Raw genomic sequence first — 21934 nt, forward strand, 5'->3', positions numbered from 1 at the left:
CACTCTGTCACCCAGGCTGGAGTGCAGTGGCACAATCACAGTTCCCCACAGCCTCAACCTCCCAGGTTCAGGTGATCCTCTCACTTCAGCCTCTTGAGTAACTAGGACTATAGGCACACGCCACCACACCTGGCTAACTTTTGTATTTTTTGTAGAGAAGGTGTTTCACCATGTTGCCCAGGCTGGTCTCAAACTCCTGGGTCCAAGTGATCCACCCACATTGGCCTCCCAAAGTGCTGGGATTACAGGCTTGAGCCATTGGGCCAGACCAGTGGTTGCATTCTTGTAAGGCTTGTTATTAGTGTTCAATGAATCTGTATTTTACACATGAAAAGAGTAGGTGGAGAAGTCAATTATACATTGTCTCGGGCTCTCAGTAAATCTACATTTTACATACAATAAAGTAAAGATGTGAAATTACAGCTACCTGTTTGTGAACAAAAGGAAGTCAGATTTGTTGTTGTTTGTTTGCATGACTCAGTGCCCAAGCTTAACTTTACCTTTGGCATGGTGAGTTTGGAAGTCCTGAGATTCTATTTATTTCTTTCTCAAGAGAACTAAGTAGATAATTATAATTATCTTCAATAACTCCTCTGATGGAGATGCTTACACGGTGCCCTGGAGCAGGCATACCAGGAGCGTCTGACTCCGTGGGCTTCGAGTCAGGTGGGCAAGCTGGGAGGATGTGGCCCCTGACCACGTTTGAAGGGCAAGTAGAAGTTGGAAATGGGATGAGCCTGGCCAACATGGTGAAACCCCACCTCTACCAAAAATACAAAAATTAGCCAGGTGTGGTGGCTGGCACCTGTAGTCCTGGCTACCTGGGAGGCCGGGGCAGGAGAATTGCTTAAACCCAGGAAGTGGAGGTTGCAGTGAGCCAAGATTGTGCCACTGCACTCCAGCCTAGGTGACAGAGCAAGACACTGTCTCAAAAAATAAATAAAACATATCATTCATTAAAAAAAAAAAAGTTGTAGATGGGCTAGAAGAGGGGGCTTCCAGGCAAAGCGAGAGGCACAAAGCAGTCAGAATTGGGTGAAGTCTGGTAGGATCCTGGAGGGCTACTGTGTGGCTGCAGGACACGAAGCTGAAGTAAACAGAAGTCAGATTATCAGGGCTTTTAATCTCTTCCAGGGAATTACAAGTTTTACTTAAAGTAAAGTGTTGGGAAGTCACTGGAGGGTTTTCATCAAGGTCCCCAGACCCAAATTTTAGCAACATTTCTAGGGAAGTGCAGGGAGGTAAAGAAACCAGTAATGAAACTGGTATGGAAATTCAGACACAGAATTTAGAAGGCCACATCTAAAGTTACATGTAAAGAAAAAGCATTTAAGAGATAGTAAAGGGAATAAACATGGCTTGAGAATAAACAGTGAGCGCCAACTGTCAACGAAAAGAGTCAAACTCTGTAAAATATTTGAAGAGATTTATTCTGAGCCAAATATGAGTGACCATGGCCTGTGACACAGCCCTCAGGAAGTCCTAAGAACATGTGCCCAAGGTGGTTGGGGTATAGCTTAGTTTTATATATTTTAGGGAGGAGGCATGAGACATCAATCAAATACATTTAAGAAATACATTGATTTGGCTCAGAAAAGTGGGACAACTCAAAGAGGGGGGCTTCCAGGCTATAAATAAATTTGAACATTTTCTGGTTGGCAGTTGGTTGAGTTTATCTGAAGAGCTGAGATTAATGGAAAGGAATGCTCAGGCTAAGATAAAGGATTGTGGGGACCAAGTTTTATTATGCAGAGGAATCTCTCAGATAGCAGACTTCACGGAGAGCACAGGTTGTAAACTGTTTCTTATCATTGGACCTAAAAGGGTGCCTGGTTCTCAGTTGATTATCTCCCGGGTCTAGAGAGAAAGGAAGGAAAACAAAGAGGGAAGGGGATTCTCTATAGAATGTGGATTTTTCCAACAAGAGACTTTGCAGGGCAATATCATGATATGGCAAGGAAACATATTTTGGGTCTAAATATTTTTTCCTTGTGTCACAATGTTATGCCAGAGTCAGATTGAAAAGTAAGTCACAATATATAGGGTCAAATAAAACCTATCTGATGAGAATGTATGGTTTGTAGGGCATGTCTCCCTAGATCCCTTAGGTAGGAATTTGGGCAAGATAAAAAATCAGAGCTCACTCCTTAATACGAAATACCCCCATGAGAAGGTTGGTGGGAAGCAGAAGAGACAGAGACTTGAAATATGGATCCTAGGTTTAGCAATTATGCAGCAGAGTGAGGCCCCAGGCCCTGAAAGGGAAAAACAATCAAAAGCAGCAGAAAATAAGGAGTCAGCCCTCAGGAGCTATTTTTTTTTACTTTAATTTTAGGAAGCACTTCTGCTTCCTTCTCTTTGGAGACTTGCATTCTTAAAAGATTTTAGCCATTTGTAGTGAGTTAGAATTTTGTCTTTAAAAAATCTCCTTAGGGCCATAGTCAGTATGATTTCTTGAATATTTTCATTCTTTGGCACAATTCAATTCAATTCCATAAACATTTGAACTTCTATTACAAGGTAGGCAGTTACTAGAGCGTGATTCTTCTATTAAGTTCATTTTAATGGTCCTAAGATTTAGGTGGCTTAAAAGGGGTAGCACATTAGTTAATAGTGAAATGATTGTGATAGTAAAAAAAAAAAAAAAAAATGCTTCACATATGTATGTACTTTCTGATGCACCACCACAAAGCGTTTATCATTTGCAATTCAGAGCAACACTGTGAAATAACTGAGGACTACTGTCTTGTACAGATAAAGATGTAAGGAATATAAAATAAAGGCAGAAAATTTTATTTTTATTATTGTCATTTTACAGTCAATTTTTAAGAAGGAGATCAAAACCATTAATAATTACTCAGGATTGGCAAGTTTCATAAATTCTTGAATTCATCTTTCCCCTGATTGTAAGAGAAACAATTGTTCATTGCAGAAAAAAAAATTAGAATATAAAGTCACCCTATTTGTAACACCCACAAATAAACACTTAATATTTTATGTGTATTTTAAAGGTTTCAAATATTTTTACATGTTTTCACAAGTGTGTAATTATCTACACATTTTGCAGCCTGCTTTCTCATATAATGTCAGCTCATAATTTAGACAGCCTACAAAATAGCCTGTACTAGAGCCCAGTCCACTTCCTTATTCAAGGACCTTATCCTTGAAAAAAGTCAGCCCTCTCACTTGCATAATCAATTATTTCCTCTCTACTGGATCATTCCCACCAGCTCATAAATGCACTGCAATGTATCTCATCTTAAAACAAAACAAAACAAGAACCACTTCTCTCTGAATACCACATGCCTCTTCAGTTTCTACCTTCCCTTTTACTGTAAAAGTCATCAAAATATTTAGCTGCACTTGCCATCTTGTATTCTCTCTTCAGCACATTCCGGTCAGGCTTTTGCTCCAACTACATCACTGCAACTGCTCTTGTCAATGTCAACGACCGTCACATGGTCATATTCTAAGGACACTTCTCAGCCTGCATCTTATTCAGCCTCTCAGGAGCATTCAACACCATTGATCACCATGTCCCTTGCAAAAATTCTGAGATACTCTGAAAATGCTCCCTTTCCTTGGCCTCTAGTACACCACATTTGTTCTTCCATTAGTCACCACCCCTCAGGTATCTGTCCTGGATTCTTCTCATATTTCTGCCCTTAAAACACTGGCAAGACCAAGGGCTCAGTCCTCAGATCTCCTTTCTTCTCTATCTCCACTAATTTCTTGGGAGACATCACCAAACTTAAGGCATTACATATCATCTACAAGCTGACAACTCCTGTAGGGGTGCAGGAAAAGCTTCCCTTCTGCCCTCTTTGAAGGTTGGCTGGAATGAACTGACAATAGATAGATTAATAGGAGAAAAGGCATACAAATTTACTAACATGCATAAGCACAGGGGCCATATAAAATATGAGACTCAAAGAAAGGCCAGATGCTTGAGGTTTAAATACCCTCTTCACAAGGGGAAGGGAGGTAGGGAAATTGTAGGGGTAGTAAATGATTTTCAGGGGAAATGAATGAGCCCAAAGAACAGATAATAGTTTATAAATAAACAGTAGGGAGGAGTCTATCAAGGTAAGTTTAGACAAAAATCATTAAATTCCTTTGTGGTACTGCTCCTTTTCCTTTGCTATAAGGTCACGCAGTTCTCCAACACTTGTTCGTTCTTCCCAGGAGCATGGCTAAGCTCTCTGGGTGTGGTGACAACTTGTAATCCCTTCATTTGTAAATGATTCTCTTTGGAAATTGAATGGGATGAAAAAGTCACTGGAAAGGTGAGGGGTGGAACTGTACTGTGAACAAGGGTTATTTTATTATGCAAATAAAGTTTTCAGGTAATCTCTTGAAGCTACCTTCAGAAGAAACCACAAACAAATTTAATGACTTTGTCTAACTCTGTCTTAAAAGAATCCTCCGTACTGTTTATTTTGCAGATAGGTTATTGATAGTATTTAGTATGGAGAAGCAATGTATACTTAGCAATTAGGGGAGGAAATGTATGCAAATAGAAGAAAATTTATAGCTGACTAAAATCTCCTACAGAATAAGGCAATTTATAATAAGTACAATGCTTCCTAATAAGGCAGGACCAATATGGAGATATGCAAGTTCATTTTTTATACTTTCAGAGTGATTACTAAGAATACTTGTTCATTCTGTTCCAATAACAACTTTAACTTTCTTTAAATGACAACATTTTCAAATCATGATTCTCTTGTCAAAGTCAAGTCAAACACATGCAGCTGAAACAAGAATAGGAATTTTAACTTGGATTTGAGATGGGAGTTTATGAAATATTTATTGCTTTGTTTGAATTAGTAAGCATATGCATCCTTAAAGTCCCACATGAAGATGGTCAACAGTTCAAATTTTACTGATGTGTAGAATTTAAATAAGCCAATAGTACAGAAATATAGTAGAGGAAATAAGACCTTGAACTGTAAGATCTGACAGGCCTGGATTCAAATTCCACTCGGCCTCTGAATTGATGTGTGAACTTGGACAAGTTTTAAATTTAATTTAATTTTGTTTAATTTTAAGTTCTGGGGTACATGTGCACAATATGCAGGTTTGTTACATGGGTACATGTGTGCCACAGTGCACCTATCAACCCATCACCTAGGTATTAAGCCCAGCATGCATTAGCTATTTTTCCTGATGCTCTCTGCTCGCACCTCCAACCTCCCCGAACAGGCACCAGTGTGTGTTGGTCCCCTCCCTGCGTCTATGTGTTCTCATTGTTCAGCTCCCACTTATAAGTGAGAACATGTGGTGTTTGGTTTCCTGTTCCTGGGTTAGTTTGTTGAGGATAATGACTTCCACCTCCATCCATGTCCCTGCAAAGGACATTATCTCATTACTTTTTAGGGCTGCATAATATTGCATTGTGTATATGTACCAAATTTTCTTTATCCAGTCTATCATTGATGGGCATTTGGGTTGATTCCATGTCTTTGCTATTGTGAATAGTGCTGCAGTGAACATACAAGTACATGTATCTTTATAATGGAATGATATATATTCCTTTGGGTATATACCCAGTAATGGGATTACTGAGTCAAATGGTATTTCTGGTTCTAAATCTTTGAGAAATCGCCACACTGTTTTCCACAATGGTTGAACTAATTTACATTCCCACCAACCGGGTAAAAGCGTTCCTATTTCTCTACAACCTCGCCAGCATCTGCTGTTCCTTGAATTTTTAAGAATTGCCATTCTGACTGACATGAGATGGTATTTGGATAAGTTTTTAATCATTCTAAGTAAAGTTATGTTTCCTCACCTGTAAAATGGGATAATATAGATAATATAATATTGCAACCTTTATAATATTGTCAAGAGTGTTGCGTGAGATAATATGTATAAAAGTGCTTAACATAGTTCCTGATGCATACTAAGTGACCAGTAATTCTTAGCTATTAAATTATCTATACTGCTTTTAAGGTTTTCTCTTAAATTGTATCTGTTAAGACTTTAAAATGTTATTATACTTGCTTATTGCAAACTTCGTTACACACTAAAGATATTTGTGTGATTCAAATTTACCACTTGCCAAAGATGTTGCTTTGAATGACTTCCGTGTTCCTTCCATCATGCTTCCTTCTCCAAGAGACACCATGATCTTATGAGTTTAAGCACTAACTGGCAGGTTGCATCATATGAAGCATACTGTCACTTCTGGCATCGATTTCCTCTGCAAATCAGCGATTCAAGTGATCTGAGTTTCTCCATCAAATGGCTTTTAAATAATGAGCAATCATCATCTGTTAACCACTTAGGGGCCCTCAGGGAAACTTGAATGAAGATGAAGTATTTTGTACTAACCATAATGTATTTGGTATTTAATAGTCAAACATAAACCCTTTTTAAGGTCACTGTGGTTAGAGAAGTTGGAAGTGATTTTTATGGCAAATTAAGTTTCCATTGTTTGAACTCAGTTCTGCTGATTGAGAATGCAGGCTAGGTGGATTTGCATTTCACTCCTTCTCTCCTCCCAGCTCTAGCAGTGGTTTACCTCCTCACTCATCTCACCTGGGCAGCAATAGGATTGCCAAAACAAGGAAAGGATAAAATTCTCCCACTTGAGCTCTATTAAGCAGAAAGTAAAAGAAGCAATTGAGATTATCTTAGTTTCTTCATACTAAAGGATTTCCTACCAGGAATGAGGCAGATAACTGTAATCAGTATGTTCTTTAAATGTATAGTCACATTGTCTGTTGCCTTGGCAGAAATTTGACAGGTTTGTACCATGAGATAATTTTTCACCTATCACTTCCCTCTCTCCTTTCACCCCTCCCTTCCTTTGTGTGTTTTTTTAATAGAGATTATCTATAAATTTATGATTAGAAAAAAATGGGACTAAGAAACATGTAGGGACCAACTCTTAAAGACGCTCAAACATAGTCAAATATATTTCTTCACCATCACTCTTTTGCTAGCTCTTTCACATAAGGCTTTTTTATCTGCCGTCTGCAGGACATTCAGCCTTCCCTTTGTCTTCATATCTGGTTATCTAAGCAATTTATTAGCTCTTCCCTAAGGAACTACCATAAATAACAGAATCTAAACTCTGCATCTTCTCTTTCCCTCAAATAAAGCATTGTCTTTCTCCATCTCTCTCACTAGTAGATGAACTAATTGAAGACAAGGAATGTGTCTTGTATATCGCTGCACCTCCTGCATTTTACTCAAAGCACGAGCTCAATAACTACTTGTTGAATTATTGAATATAGATAATATAATAATAGAACCTCTATAATGTTATCAAGAGCATTACATGAGACAACACATATAAAAGTGCTTAGCACAGTTCCTGATGCATACTAACTGTCCAGTAATTCTTAGCTATTAAATTATCTAAACTGCTTTTAAGGTTTTCTCTTAAATTATATCTGTTAAGACTTTAAAATGTTATTAGACTTGTTTATTGCAAACTTCCTTACAGACTAAAGATATTTGTGTGGTTCAAATTTACCGTTTGCCAAAGATGTTTGCTTCAAATGACTTCCATGTTCCTTCCGTCATTCTTCCTTCTCCAAGAGACACCATGATCTTATTTGAATTGTTGAATATAAAAGGGACAATTAGGGAATATTGTTTAGGTTGCAGCTAGGAAAGCTTCTGTGCTTGATCTGCTGATCTGGGCTAGTTTTGCAGATGCCAGTTTTGCTTAATATGGTTAGGACAATTGCCAAAGAATTAGAACTGTTCTAAGATCTGCCTAGAAAACTTTATCTTCTAGTGTGCTCTGATATGAACCTGCAGAAAAAACCTAGACCCCTCCTAACCTCAAAGGAACACTGGGTTGGTACAGCTTCTCGGATATCAACAGTGCCTTCTAGGAACATATATTCTTAGAAAATCCATTGCCTATTAAGATATGGAGTGGTTGCCCAGTTTCTTTTCTAATGAGTGCATTCTCTTCTCTCTTATGTTTGCTCTCTTGTGTTAATATAACAAAAAGAGCATTTGGTGTGTAACTGCTATTGCATGAGCACTTCATTTTCTTGCAAATAGGTGGATATGTGACTTCCTCACTAATGACTGTCACACAGTATAAGAGAAACCCATCACCATAAAATATAGTATTCTTAGAAGACTCTTTTGCGTTGATGAAACCCACTTATGCTGATGAAAATGTTTTTAACCTGTCTTCTTCGATGTGGGAAATGGATGTCATTGGTAGGGCATGCATGAACTGAATAGATAAAGCCTAACTTCATGCTGTGTGCTTATACCACCTGCAGATCTGCATGCATGCAGGTATGTGACTGAAGGACTCCTCTGCTCAAGCCCTGAAAGACGGTCCTCCCTTACACTAAAGGGAAGGAGACAGAATATTTCAAAGTCAGCGCCTGTGTCATCTTCTCCCTTTTCTTCTCCACATTTGTTTCTCAGAGGAATCTTAGTAGATGGAGGGAGTTCGTTGTATTTGCAACTTGGAGGGGTCTCATTTTAGTTTTCACATAAGAGCAATAAGAAGAGATAAGGAGAGATGAGAGTTATAAAGGGCAGCCAATGTGAAAGAAGCTTCCCAAGGCAAGGTGATATTGAGTTCAGGTATGTTTTGAACCTTGTTGTGAGGTATGTTAGCCTGCAAGCATTACAAATCTTAGAAAATGGCACTAGTTAATCCTTCATTATCCAGCAGAAACTGAGCCAACGGCCACTGGTGACATCTGTATCTGATTGTTGAAGAGAGAGAGGGAATACTTTTGCCTATATTATGTTGCTCCTGAACTCTGATTGAACACAAAACAAGGCAGTTGAGTGATGCTTGTATAGTGCCAGTGTGAAAATGAAGTACAAACGAAGTGCCCATTAAAAAATGAAGTGCATTTCTGTTTTTTTTTTCTTTTCTTTTTCTTTTTTTTTATTTTTTATTTTTTTATTTTTATTTTTTATTATACTTTAAGTTTTAGGGTACATGTGCACCTTGTGCAGGTTAGTTACATATGTATACATGTGCCATGCTGGTGCGCTGCACCCACTAACTCGTCATCTAGCATTAGGTATATCTCCCAATGCTATACCTCCCTCCCCCCTCCCCCCACCCCACCACAGTCCCCAGAGTATGATATTCCCCTTCCTGTGTCCATGTGATCTCAATGTTCAATTCCCACCTATGAGTGAGAATATGCGGTGTTTGGTTTTTTGTTCTTGCGATAGTTTACTGAGAATGATGATTTCCAATTTCATCCATGTCCCTACAAAGGACATGAACTCATCATTTTTTATGGCTGCATAGTATTCCATGGTGTATATGTGCCACATTTTCTTAATCCAGTCTATCATTGTTGGACATTTGGGTTGGTTCCAAGTCTTTGCTATTGTGAATAATGCCGCAATAAACATACGTGTGCATGTGTCTTTATAGCAGCATGATTTATAGTCATTTGGGTAGATACCCAGTAATGGGATGGCTGGGTCAAATGGTATTTCTAGTTCTAGATCCCTGATTTAGATTTCATCAGAAATTCTAAATATGTTTTGTTAGATTTACACTTAAGTATTTAATATTTTGAGCAATTATATATAGTAATGTATTTTTAATTTTGGTGTCTTCATATTTATTGTTGGTATAGAGAAATATAATTTTTTTATATTTATCTTAAATCCTGCAACATTGATAAACTCATTAATTAGCTATAGGAAAGGTACTTTTATAGATTCCTTGGGATTTTTTAATGTAGACAGTCATGTTATCTGCAGATCGAGACAGCTATATTTTTTCCTTTTTAATCTGTAAGCATTTTGGTTTCTTTTCTTGTCTTATTGCTGTAACTGGAGCTTCCAGCATGTGTTGAATAAGAGTTATGAGATCAGATACACTTGTCTTGTTCCTGTTGTTGGGGAAAAACATTCAGTTTTTCACCATAAAGTATAACATTAGATACAGGTTTTCGGCAGATGTTTTAAAATCATGTTTAGAAAGTTACTCTCCAATTCTATTTTTCTGAGCATTTTTCACATGAATCAGTGTTGAATTTTGCCAAAGTCTTTTTATGTATCAGTAGATATGATCACATGACTTTTCTTCTTTGGCTTGTTAATATGATGAATTACTATTGCGAAAGTACCAGGAATTTGTTTTAATCAGATACAGTAAGACAGGCAGACATGGAGTAACTGCTATGATAAGTTTGTTACACTCACAGATCCCTAGAAACAGGGAGCATTCCATACTACAGAATGGAGTCACATGGGAAAGCCCCGAGGTTAGTCAGGAGGCAGCGGAGTGAGTAGAGAACTTGGGCAAGAGCCTTTATTGTGATTTTCATAGGAAAGAATGGGTAAGGCTGGGAATGAAGTCTCAGCAAGTTTAGGATTGATTGTCTAGTCTGAATCATTTTGGTGGACCCTTGTGGGTAGGTGTTGTTGCTCGTTGTCTAGTAACTGACCCTGGGGTGATTAGGGTAAGGGAATAGTGGCCCAGAGCATAGGAGCCCAAAGGAGGTGGTTGGAAGTATGGGTGCTAGATTGGTCAGTTTGCATACGAAAGGGGAGCTCCCAGGCTAGTCATTTCTTATCTCTGGGAATCAACTAGTTGGGGCAGCTCCTCCCTGGTCCAGAAGACCTCAGATGTCAAAGCATTAAATATAGAAACTAGAAAACATGATTAATACAATTACATTGATTTCTATAATATAAGTTAGCCTTGAATCTCTGGAATAAACTCAATTTGATCATAGTGTCTAATTCTTTTTATATATTGTTGAATTCTACATGCTAATATTTCATTAAGAGTTCTTACATCTGTATTCATGAATGATATTGATCTATAATTTTATTGTTTCATTCTGTTTTTATCTTGTTTGGGTACATAAGGATTGATATAATTTGGATATTTGTCCACTCCAAATTGATGGAGGCAGAGCCTAGTGGGTCATGGGAGTGGATCCTTCATGAACTGCTTGGTCCTCATGGTAATGACTTCTCACTCTAGTTCCTGGGAGATCTGATTCTTATAAAGAGCCTGGCACCTCCCTCCCCTCTCTCTCTCACTTCCTGCCATGTGATCTCTACATACCTGCTCCCCTTCACCTTCAGCCATGAGTGGAAGCTCCCTGAAGCCCTCACCAGAAGCAGATGCTGGCACCATGTTTCTTATGTAGCTTGCAGAACCATCAGCCAAATAAACCTCCTTTTTTTTATAATTTGTTTGATCTCAGGTATTTCTAGCAAAACAGACTAAGACAAAGGTAATACTAGCTTCATAAACCAACTGGAAAGTGTTACCTTCACTTCTATTTTCTGAAAGAGACTCTGTAAAATTAGTGTTAATTCTTCTGTAAAAGTTCAGTGGAATCTCCTAGTAAAATCATTTGAGCCAGAACTTTTATTCTTGGTAGATTTATAAATCACACATTTAATTTTCTTAACAGTTATAGGGCTATTCAAATTACCTTTCATATTGGAAAAGTAGTTTATATTTTATGAGAAATTGATCTGTTTCCTCTAAGTTGTTAAATATGTGCATGTAGAGTTCTTTATAGTATTCCCGGCTTATCCTTTTGGTGTCTGCAGGGTCTATAGTAGTATGCCCTATTTCATTCCTAATGTTGGTAATTTGTGACATCTTTTTTTGTTCCCTTGTCAAACTTGCTAATAGTTTGTTAATTTTATTGATCTTTTCAATGAATCAGCTCTTTGTTTCATAGATTTTATTATTTTTCTATTTTTAATTTTATCAGTTTCTGCTCTTACCTTTATTATTTTCTTTTTATGCTTACTTTGGCTTTATTTTGCTCTTCTCTTTCCAAGTTCTTGGGGTAGGGGCTTAGATTATTGATTCAAGACTTTTCTGTTTAATAAAGAAATATGTATTTAATGCTACAAACTTCCCTGTCAACAGTGCCTTAGCTGTGTCCCACAAATTTTGATATGTCCTATGTCTTGATCTGTTTTCTGTTGTTATAACAATATGCCTGAAACTGGGTAATTTATAAAGAAAAGAAATGTATTTCTTACCATTATGGAGGCTGAGAAGTCCAAAGTTGAGAGGTTGTATCTGTTGAGGGCCTTCTTGCTGGTGGGGACTATGTAACATCCCAGAGTGGCATAGGGCAGTTCATGTTGAGTGGGCTGAGCATGGTAGTTCAAATCTCTCTTCCTCTTCTTAGAAAGCCACCGGTCCTACTCCCTTGATAACTCATTAATCCATTGGTCTACAAATGGTTTTATTCATTCATGAGAACAGAGCCCTCATGACCCAATCACTTCTCAATACTGTCCCCACCTCTCAGTACTGCCACATTAAGGAGTAAGTTTCAACATGAGTTTCAAGGGAGAAAAAAACATTCAAACCATAGTGCTTTACTTTCATTTTCATTCAGTTCCATGTATTTTAAAATTTCTTTTGAAGGTTTTTTTTTTTTTTGGCCCATCCATGGGTTATTTAGAACTGTGTTGTGTAGTTTCCAAGTGATCAAAGATTTTCCTCTTATCTATTATTGATTTCTAGTTTGATTCCATTATAAACAGAATAATCTGTATTATTTCACTGGTTTTAAATTTGTTGAGGTTTGTTTTATGACTTAGGTATTGTTTATCTTTGTGTATGTTCTATGTGCACTTGAAAAACAAAGTATATTCTTCTGTTTTGGGGTAAAGTATCTTATAAATATCAATTGACTTCTGCTGATTAATGATGTTGAGTTCTTCTATATCCTTGCTGATTTTCTGTCTAAAAGATTATCAGTTGTTGAGAGAGTGATATTCAAGTCCCCAACAATAATTGTGGATTTGTCTATTTCTTTTTCCAGTTCTACTAGCTTTTGCTTTGCATATGTTGCAGCCTATATATTTATATTTGGAGTGAGTTTCTTATGGACAGCATATATAGCAGATCATGTTTTTTAATTTACTATGCTAATCTCTTTTAATTGGTATACTTAGATCATTTATATTTAAATTAATTATTGTTATGTTAGGGCTTAAGTATGCCATTCTAATTTTTTTTTCTATTTGTTCTTTCTGTTCTGCCTTTCTCTATTTTGTCTTTCCTGCCTTCTTCTGGGTTACTTGTACTTCCTTTTCAAATTCTGTTTTTATTTATCTATAGTATTATTAAATATATCTTTTCATGTAGTTTTTTTAGTGATTGTTCTAGGTATTATGTTATGCATTCATAACTTATAGTCTTTTATGTTGTCATTTCACCAGTTCAAGTGAAGTATGGAAAACTTACCATTCCTTTTTCCTCACTAATTTATAATATAATTGTCTTAAATATTTCCTCCCCTACATACATCTTTGAACCACATCAGAGTATCATAATTTTTACTTCAACTATCAAAGACAATTTAGAAAACTCAAGAGGAAAAGAAAAGCCCATAGTACTTACCTATAGTTTTCTTACTGTATTCTTCCTTCCTGATGATTCGAAAATTCTCTTATCATTTCCTTTCTGTTTGTGGAAAGGTTATTTTATAATTTCCTTCCTGTTTAGGAGAACTGAGCTGTGCTTTTAGAATAAATCTACTGACAACAAATTTGCTTAGTTTTCCTTAACCTGAGAATTTCTTGATTTCTCTTGATTCTTGAAGAGCATTTTTACTAGAATTCTGGGTTGACAGTTCCTTTTTTTCAGTACCTGAAAAATATTTTACATCTTCTTCTGGCTTCCATGGTGTCTAATGAGAAATCTGTTGTTATTTCATTTGTTTTCCTCAAGAGTCAATATATTGTTTTTTTTTCTGTATACCTTCAATATTCTGTCTTGAGTTTTCAAAAATATAATTATGATATGTCTTGGCATCAATTTATTTGAGTTCATACTGGTTGGTATTCACTCAGCTTCTTGAATCTGTAGGTTTATGTTTCCTTCTAAATTATGGAAGTTTTCAGCCATTATTTTCTTAAGTACTTTTCCAGCCTCGATCTCTCTCCTTCCTTTTAAGGACTCCAATGACACAAATTTTAGATTTTTTTTGTTATAGACCCCAAAAAGGAAGGTTTCTTCATTCAGTTAGTCTATTTTCTCTCTGTAGTTCAGGTTAAGTAATTCCTATTTTTTTCTATCTTTCAGTTCACTGATTCTTTCTTCTGTCACTTCTTTTCTGATGTTCAGCCCATCTGCTAAGCTTTTTATTGGACTTTTTAAGTTATTTTTCAGTTTGAAATTTCCAGATGAGCCAGGCACAGTGGCTCATGCCTGTAATCCCAGGAATTTGGGAGGCTGAGGCAAAAGGATCACTTGAGGCCGGGAGTCTGAGACCAGCCTGGGCAACATAGTGAGACCCTCTCTCTCAAAAAAAAAAAATCCATATGGTTCTTTTTTCTATTTTATATTTATTTGCTATCAATTTCTATTTCCTTTCTAAAACTACTTTTTCATCTGCATCATACATGTTCATAATTGCTGTTGAAACATTGTTCGTGATGGCTAAATTAAAATCTTTGTCAGATAATGCTAACACCTCTGTCATCTGGTGTTGTCCTCTATTGACTGTCATTTTTTATTTAATTTGAGATCTTTCTGATTCTTGGTATAAAGAGTGATTTTTTAAAATCTGGACATTTCTGTATTATGTCCTGAAACTCTGGATCTAATGTAAACCTTTTGTTTTAGCTGGCTTTTTTTTTTTGACACCACTCTGGCAGTGAAAGTGGGGTGTGCTGCCTCATCATTACCAAGTAGAGGTAGAAGTCCATGTTCCTCACTCAGCCTCTGTTGACACCCAAGTAGGGAGGGCCTCCTCATTACTGGTGGGCAGGAGTGGGAGTTCTGGCTCCCCACATGGTCTCCACTGACACTGTGGTGGTAGTGGTTTCATTAACACTGGACAATGATTAAAGTCTTGACTGTCAATTAGTCCCCTTCCAACACCATCAGTGGAGAAAGGGAAGGGATTCTCATTACTGACAGGTGGGGGAGGAAGTCCAGTTTACCCACATGGTCTCCACTGACACTGCCAGTGTGAAATAGCATTTCATTATTGGCTAGGAAGAATAAAAGTTCTGGCTCTCTACTTGGCCTTCTATAACATTACTCTGGCAGGGATGTTATGCATCTTGTTACAGCCTTGCTAGGGCGAAGATCAGGCTGCCCACTCAGACTTTGCTAGCATGGTTAGGAAGGGACCACAGTTTTTTCCTGTGATGTTTGACTGGCATAGAGCAGCTACTATCTAAATATTATCTATTTTGCTAGACTGCCTGTTACTAGTCATTTCATTAAAGAGCAGCCTTTTTTTTAGTTGCTTTTTATTTATTTATTTGTTGTCTGCACCAGTTGGTTTTTCCAGGTACTGCCTTCTTCTGTCCCAAGTCTTTGATACATAGAGCTAAATAAAAGGAATTCTGGGAAACTCTCTATTGTGTCCTTCCTTGATCTCAGAGTCCCTAGCTGATTTGTCTTCTTCTCTCCACCTTTGAAGTCTTCATATGTTTATTTTATACACACTATCCAGGTCTTAGTTGTACTTAGCCAAAGAAATAGGGGAATGTATGACTACTTCATCTTTGCACAAGGAGGAGATTAATAATCATATTTTATGAGAAAATCTTGAAATACACTTGGGACCTTCAGTTACCACTGTACATGCAGAACTCCATTGTTGCAGCAGAAGAGTGCCTGTGAGACCCCTCAAGAGGACACCTTTTTGCTAGATCATGGCATTATGCTCTCATCTCAGAGGCTCTATGGGAAGAGTGATGTGTTTTAAATTTGAAAACATAAAACATTAGAAGAAGAGAATGAAGCAGCCTTAAATGGAGTCTAAAAATTGAGTAAAGTTGGGCTGCACCACCTAACTGAGGGTAAACTTACCACAGCTCTTCCTTTGCTGTGGCATTTGAGACTATGAATTAAATGGAACTTTGAATCAAATAATAAGTTTTTTAAAAAGCAAAAAAAACTTATGCTTATCTAAGGTTTACAGGCTTCATTTTTTTGAGAGGTTGCAACTTTACATAAAATGAAATCACCATAAAATGATATCGCCATAAAATGAAAGCTACTAACCTCAGCAGTGTAGGATGTGAGTAGAACTGGTTAGAGAAGGCAAGAAAGGGGATAAAAATCACAGAGGGCCCTGGTCACTAAAGTACACTTTAAAGAATATGCCAACTGTTTGTCATGTAGTAGATACTCATAAATATGTGCTGAATTGAAGACGTGCAAGACGTGAACTAATTGTTAAGGCAAGAATTGAATACACTAAACATATCATTATATAATTGCTGTTTTCAGTTGTCCCCACTGCCCTGAAGACTCTATATTTGTATTTTTCAATGCATTAAGTGAGACATACTGTAGGCCATCAAAAATAGTTATTACATTCAATTAAAAAATGATCACATTTAAAAAGGACAGAAAAAAAGAGAAGTGAAGGTTTGGCAGAGTTTGGGTAATTATTACTGCTATTCACCAATACTTTTGGTCCTTTTCTTACTGGAAACATGGTAGATTTTACTTTCTGATCCCCTGGAAGCCAGGCATGAGTTTGACCTTTAAAATGCGGCAGATGAAGCATGTCACTTTCGGAGCCAGCTTTAAGAGCTTAGGTATGATTCTTCCATGTGGTTTTCCTGGGCTATGTCAAGCAGCACTGCTCCAGATGGAGGAGGCTGCATCTCTGGCTGCAGGCAAATCAAGCAGGGCAGGACATTTAGTGTGAGCAGGAAATTAATCAGGAAAGACAAAAATCAAGCAAGACATTTAATGTTAACAAAGAATCAATCTTTACTGTTTAAAATGATTTTTTAAAAAAGCAGGGGTTATTTGTTACTATAACATTACATAACCCATCCTGAATAGTAGAAAATAGTAAGAGTGTGTCTTTGGCAGTAGGATTATAGGGGCTTTTTCTTTTCTTTTTTCTTATCTTCTCATATTTTGTAATTTTTCAAATAATGTTTTTATCTATTTTTTACTTTTGTAGAATGTGTATAGTTTATAATAAGGAAACAAAATTAACTTAAAATGGGGGGCAGACACATTTTTATGATTTGAATATGTTTAATATTTAAAATGATGTTATATTTTATTGACAAAGATATAAATGTACAGGATTAATGCCATTTTATTGAACTTAGAGTATGTTGGTGCATGATGCTCTTTAGTCTCCAAGAACACTGAAAGACAAAGTGTTACACTGTCATTGAACCAAGGCCTATGATCTTGAGATACATCTGCTCTAGCCCTTAAGAAATGCTCTTCCAGGAGGGTGGTAGGCCTCTTGGGGTTCTGGGAGACTTGTGTGTGACTGACAACTTCCCTTTTGTCTGCAGTTGGCAGATGTGATCAGGCAAGAGGCAACCAATAATGATGTGTTGACCATGAGAGGGGTGTGTTTGCTGATTTTCCCTTCCCTCACCTTCCCTTCTGTACAAAACACACACACACACATAGACAGAGAGAGAGAGAGAGAGAGAGAACAGAGAGTAGCATGGCTGGGCTCATTCAAGAAGACCCAGAACATCTGCACATTGCCTTTATCAGACAGAAGGCCTTTCATGTGACTTGTATAGGAAGTACCTGAATAAAAATGATTCTGTTTCTATTCTGGTGCAAGCTCAGAACTTCTAGACACAGGGTTCACATGTGTTTGTCTGCACATATTCACTGGATGACTTGAGTCAGATCAATGAAAGCCCATGCCTTCAATCTGGCAGAATCATCAACCAGGGATAATATAGAGAGTAATTACAGAGTCTCAGCACTGTAATTTTTCTTTCAACCTCCCCTGACACAATCAGAAGATAGTTTTTGATGTCTTTGATGATTGAGGCTTCATAAACTAAAACTAAGAATGTCTAGATATTTTAAAAGGTTAATATTTTGCAACTTTGCCTACTGTCAAGTATTATTTAGAGTTCCACTTTAGTAACCTAGAACTATATAATACACCATCAATAGAAATAAACCTCTTATTGGTCCCATTAAAAAGATAGTGAAGCCCTGGTTTTATAAATAAATGCTTGTTTCTTATTCTTCTTCTGTCACCCCTCAGAACCACCTTTAGCATGTGAAATAATGAATTCTACTTCTAAATAAGAAGTTAAAAGGAGCCAAAAGAAGTGATGATAGTGAATAGCGCTTATTATAAAGGAAACACTTTCGGGAATGGTCTCTTTTTTTAAGGAACCAAAAAACTTTTAGATCCTAAACTATACCTGGAGGAAAAAAGATAACCTTATTAAGAATCTTTACATTTCTTCAATTAGTTTTGGAATAGCAAGTTAGTATAAATGATCTCTCTAGCCCTACACTTGTTCTGTTAAGTTTTTGAAAATAAAAGAAACAAAACAAAACATATATACATATTCTGAAAGCAAAGGCCTTTTACTGATATTGTCCAGTTTAGCCTTCAAAATATTTAGCACCTTTCTACTCTAAAATGTCTAGGTAGAGGAAAAAATTATTTTTAAAGTTTTTCAAATGGCAACCCTTAAGTGCAGTTTCATGTACTCACACTGGAAACTAGGTCTTGGCATGGAAGATGCCTGGGGATCCTGTAGACTCAAAGGGTTCTGAAAAAAAGTTAATAACCTTTTTTCCTTGTTACTAAAAAAGACCCGGGTGAGGCATCTCATATACCCGCAGGGAGCAGCTACCTGCTGAACCATTTCCTCCGCCAGCCAGACTCCCTCGGCTTTCATCTCATCTTGCTAACATTTTACAAAGATGTTTGTGGCAATGAAATTGATAGCAAACTTGACGATTCATACAGCATTTAGAGATTCCTTCTTTTTTAATTCTATTAACTGAGATGAACCCAATCTGCTGAAGCCATTCATTGGGAGATCTCAGGACCTGGTCTTATAAGACTAGCTCAGACTTTCTGGCCATGGTCCCCTGTTCTGTAGATCTAATTAGCACTGAGAGCAGCTTCCTAGCATCTAAAACATAAGCTGATCTGGATTCTAATGCCCTGATCTGGATTCTAAATTTGGAATCGTTTTTCTTAAATGCTCTTACTTCCTATGATTTACGAAATAGGTTGATCTGCAGAAAAGGGTGCTCATATTCCCTCAACTAGCGGAATCAGCTAGCCCATTAATCAACAAGTATCTTTTCCCTAGGATCTACTATGTGCCCCAGGGTGCACTGGAGCTAGTACTGCAATGTGTGAAAAAGTTGTTATAACCTTGTTAGCATTTGGTTGATTCCACAGAGCTCCATCTCCTAAGAGCCTTTGAAATCCTTTTGCAACTACTTCCTACACAGCCAGCGCTCACTCACCCAGAAAGTTCAGTTACTGTCATGATTAAGCCGGTGGAGAGGGTGGGAGCGGGAGAGTGGAAATGAGGATAAAGAGAGAGATCTTGTGCTGAGAGCCTGTAAGCCTTCGTTACCTAACGCAATGAAGAATTCAGATTCCCCTCACTCCTCAGGCTGCATGAGCTTCTGTGCCAAGTAGAAGGTCATGTAACTGTGATTTGAAAAAGACAGGCCTGGAACCCATGCACAATTTTAAAGTTATGCATGGAGTCAAAGGGAGAGAAGGGAGACAAGGGGAATAAAGACATCCTTAACAACTAGGAAGTGAGTGTGTTTTCTTCCTCTCCTCATCCTGAAGCTAGAGCTTCTACCAGGCAGGAAAAACAGGTTGTTCTTTGGGGCATTGGTCCTGCTGGTCCAGTCTAACAAGGTGTGCTTACTAATCGGTGTGCATTTCTCTCTTTCTGCCCCAGGACAGCTTTCCTGCCCGCTTTGGAGGAGTCCACTTTGTCAACCAGCCCTGGTACATTCATGCCCTCTACACACTCATCAAGCCATTTCTTAAAGACAAGACCAGGAAACGGGTAATGAAAACAAATGCATCATGTAAATTCCTGGTACAATTATGGTGCTTCTATTTTCTCTCTCCCCTCCTCTCTCCTTTCCCCCCTTTTTCTCTCTTTCTCTCTTTATCTTTCACTGTGGTTTTTCTACAGCCCCTAAGCATTTAAGCCTCAGCTGGAGTTTGCAAATGGCCTGGGTTTAATTAATAATTCAGTAGAACTGGGTTATTTTCGGAGTCCCAGTGACAAACCAAAAGAAACTTTGAAGGCATGCAAATACCAGATGCCCATGTTACTGTAAATTCTTATGGGAGATACTGGGTCCAGCAGCTTTCCTGTTCATAAAATATTTTAGTAGCTAGCATTTTGTTCTGCAAATGTATTAGTGCTATGAAGAATGATTACAATTTTTCTTCCTCCCATAACTTTGGGTGATAACTGCTAACTGCATCACCTGTAAAGCTGGAAAAGCATTCTTCTTTGGAAGTAACACTGCTCTTATGAGGAAGGCTTTTACAGCCTTAATTATATCAATTGATAACACTTGGGAAGCCAGCTTTTTCCATCAATCAGAGTTGGGCTTTTTCATGGCATTTTGATGAGCTGAGTAATTGAACATTCCTTAACCACTCTGAATCTCAATTTTCTCATTTATAAATTGCGGAATCTAACACCCACATCACAGAGTTGTTGGGGAAATCTAATGAGACAGCTAATGAAAACATGTATCATGATACAGTTGGTACATCATGAGACTTGGTGACTTTTATTTATCTTTACCATTTAGCTCTCTTTTCTTTTTTTCCCAGTGTTATTAAGGTATAATTGACAACTAAATATTGGATATATTTAAGGTGTTCAATGTGATGTTTTTATATACCTATGCATTGTGAAATGATTACCACAATCAAGCTATTAACACATCTATCACCTCCTATAATTATGATTTGTGTGTGTGTCTGTGTGTGTGTGTGGTGAGAACACTTAAGATCTACTCAGCCAATTTCAAATAAACAATACAATATTATTACTTATTACAGTATCCATACTGCACATTAGGTCTCCAAAATCTATTCTCATCCTATATAACTGAAACTTTGTCCTCTTTTTCCAATGTCTCTCCATTTCCCCCTACTCTCAGCTCCTGGCAACCACCCTTCTATTCTATACTTCTATGATTTCAACTCATTTAGATTCCACATATAAGTGTGATCATGCAGTATTTGTTTTTCTGTGTCTGGCTTATTTTTGTTAATATAATTGTTCTTTAGGTTCATCCACATTGTTGAAAATGACAGGATTTCATTCTTCTTTAAGACTGCATAGTATTCCTCTTGGTATATATCCATTTATCTGTTAATGGACACTTAAGTTGTATCCATATCTTGGCTATTATGAATAATGCTACAGTCTTATCTTTGAGACTTTCTATTTTCAGCTACCTCCTGGGTCAGGAACACCACTCCTTATGGGAACCTGGCTAGGGTAATCCTACAACACCTTTTCCTGACACCCAGGGTGCCTGACACTAGGGAAAAGCTCTGAGTATTCAGGAGGGACTGATAATGTGAGGGATTCCCCGCCACCTCCCACACTCTGCAGGGTTTCTAACTCCTAGATCTCAGATGCTTCCAGGTCCTTTAGAGAGCATTGCAATGGGGTAGAGCAGGGGTAATTTCCCTGTTCTCAAATAAGTTTGAAACCAGGAATTAGAACTCACTGGGATCACAAGACAGAAATGTTTTAAAACCCATCTGGGGCTCAGGACAGTGCTAAGAACAGAGAAGTGTTCTAGGACTGTTCTCAACATGGCTTCAGGCTTTCCAGCAACTTATTCTTCTATTCAGGTTGGAGCGAGAGAGAATTCCTCCCATGGTGGACACTTGCTGCCATGCCATAGGTGGGCATTTTTGGAGCTTTGGGCACAGGATAGATTCTAACAGGTAGAGGGTCCAGCCTCCTCCTTCTGCATTCCTCCATTCCACAAGACCCCCAGAAGGGAAGGTCACCTTTAATGGCACTCTTTGTCCTTCAAAAACTGGACATGTTGGGTGGAGGGGTACAAATGTTTTCTCTAAACACCAGGGCTGATATTTCGCTCCAGCATGTTTCATATACAAACCCTCTGAAAAGTTTTATAAAAGCCAGAAAAGTGACTTTCTTCAAAAGAAATAATTCTTATTCAAATTCA

At 37.6% G+C, this 21934-nt stretch overlaps 1 protein-coding gene across 4 annotated transcripts in view; it reads left to right on the top strand.

The window, feature by feature from the left end:
- The window catches only part of CLVS1 (clavesin 1), a 440705-nt gene that overhangs the window by 373740 nt on the left and 45031 nt on the right, over positions 1-21934 (top strand). For all 4 annotated transcript variants that reach the window (XM_063817147.1, XM_016959515.4, XM_063817146.1 and 1 more), the window contains one exon: positions 19654-19764. In XM_063817147.1, the coding sequence (XP_063673217.1) occupies positions 19654-19764 (111 nt within the window). The remainder of the gene's footprint in view (positions 1-19653; positions 19765-21934) is intronic.

The sequence above is a fragment of the Pan troglodytes genome, chromosome 7, assembly GCF_028858775.2.
Source record: "Pan troglodytes isolate AG18354 chromosome 7, NHGRI_mPanTro3-v2.0_pri, whole genome shotgun sequence".
NCBI classification, from domain to species: domain Eukaryota; kingdom Metazoa; phylum Chordata; class Mammalia; order Primates; family Hominidae; genus Pan; species Pan troglodytes.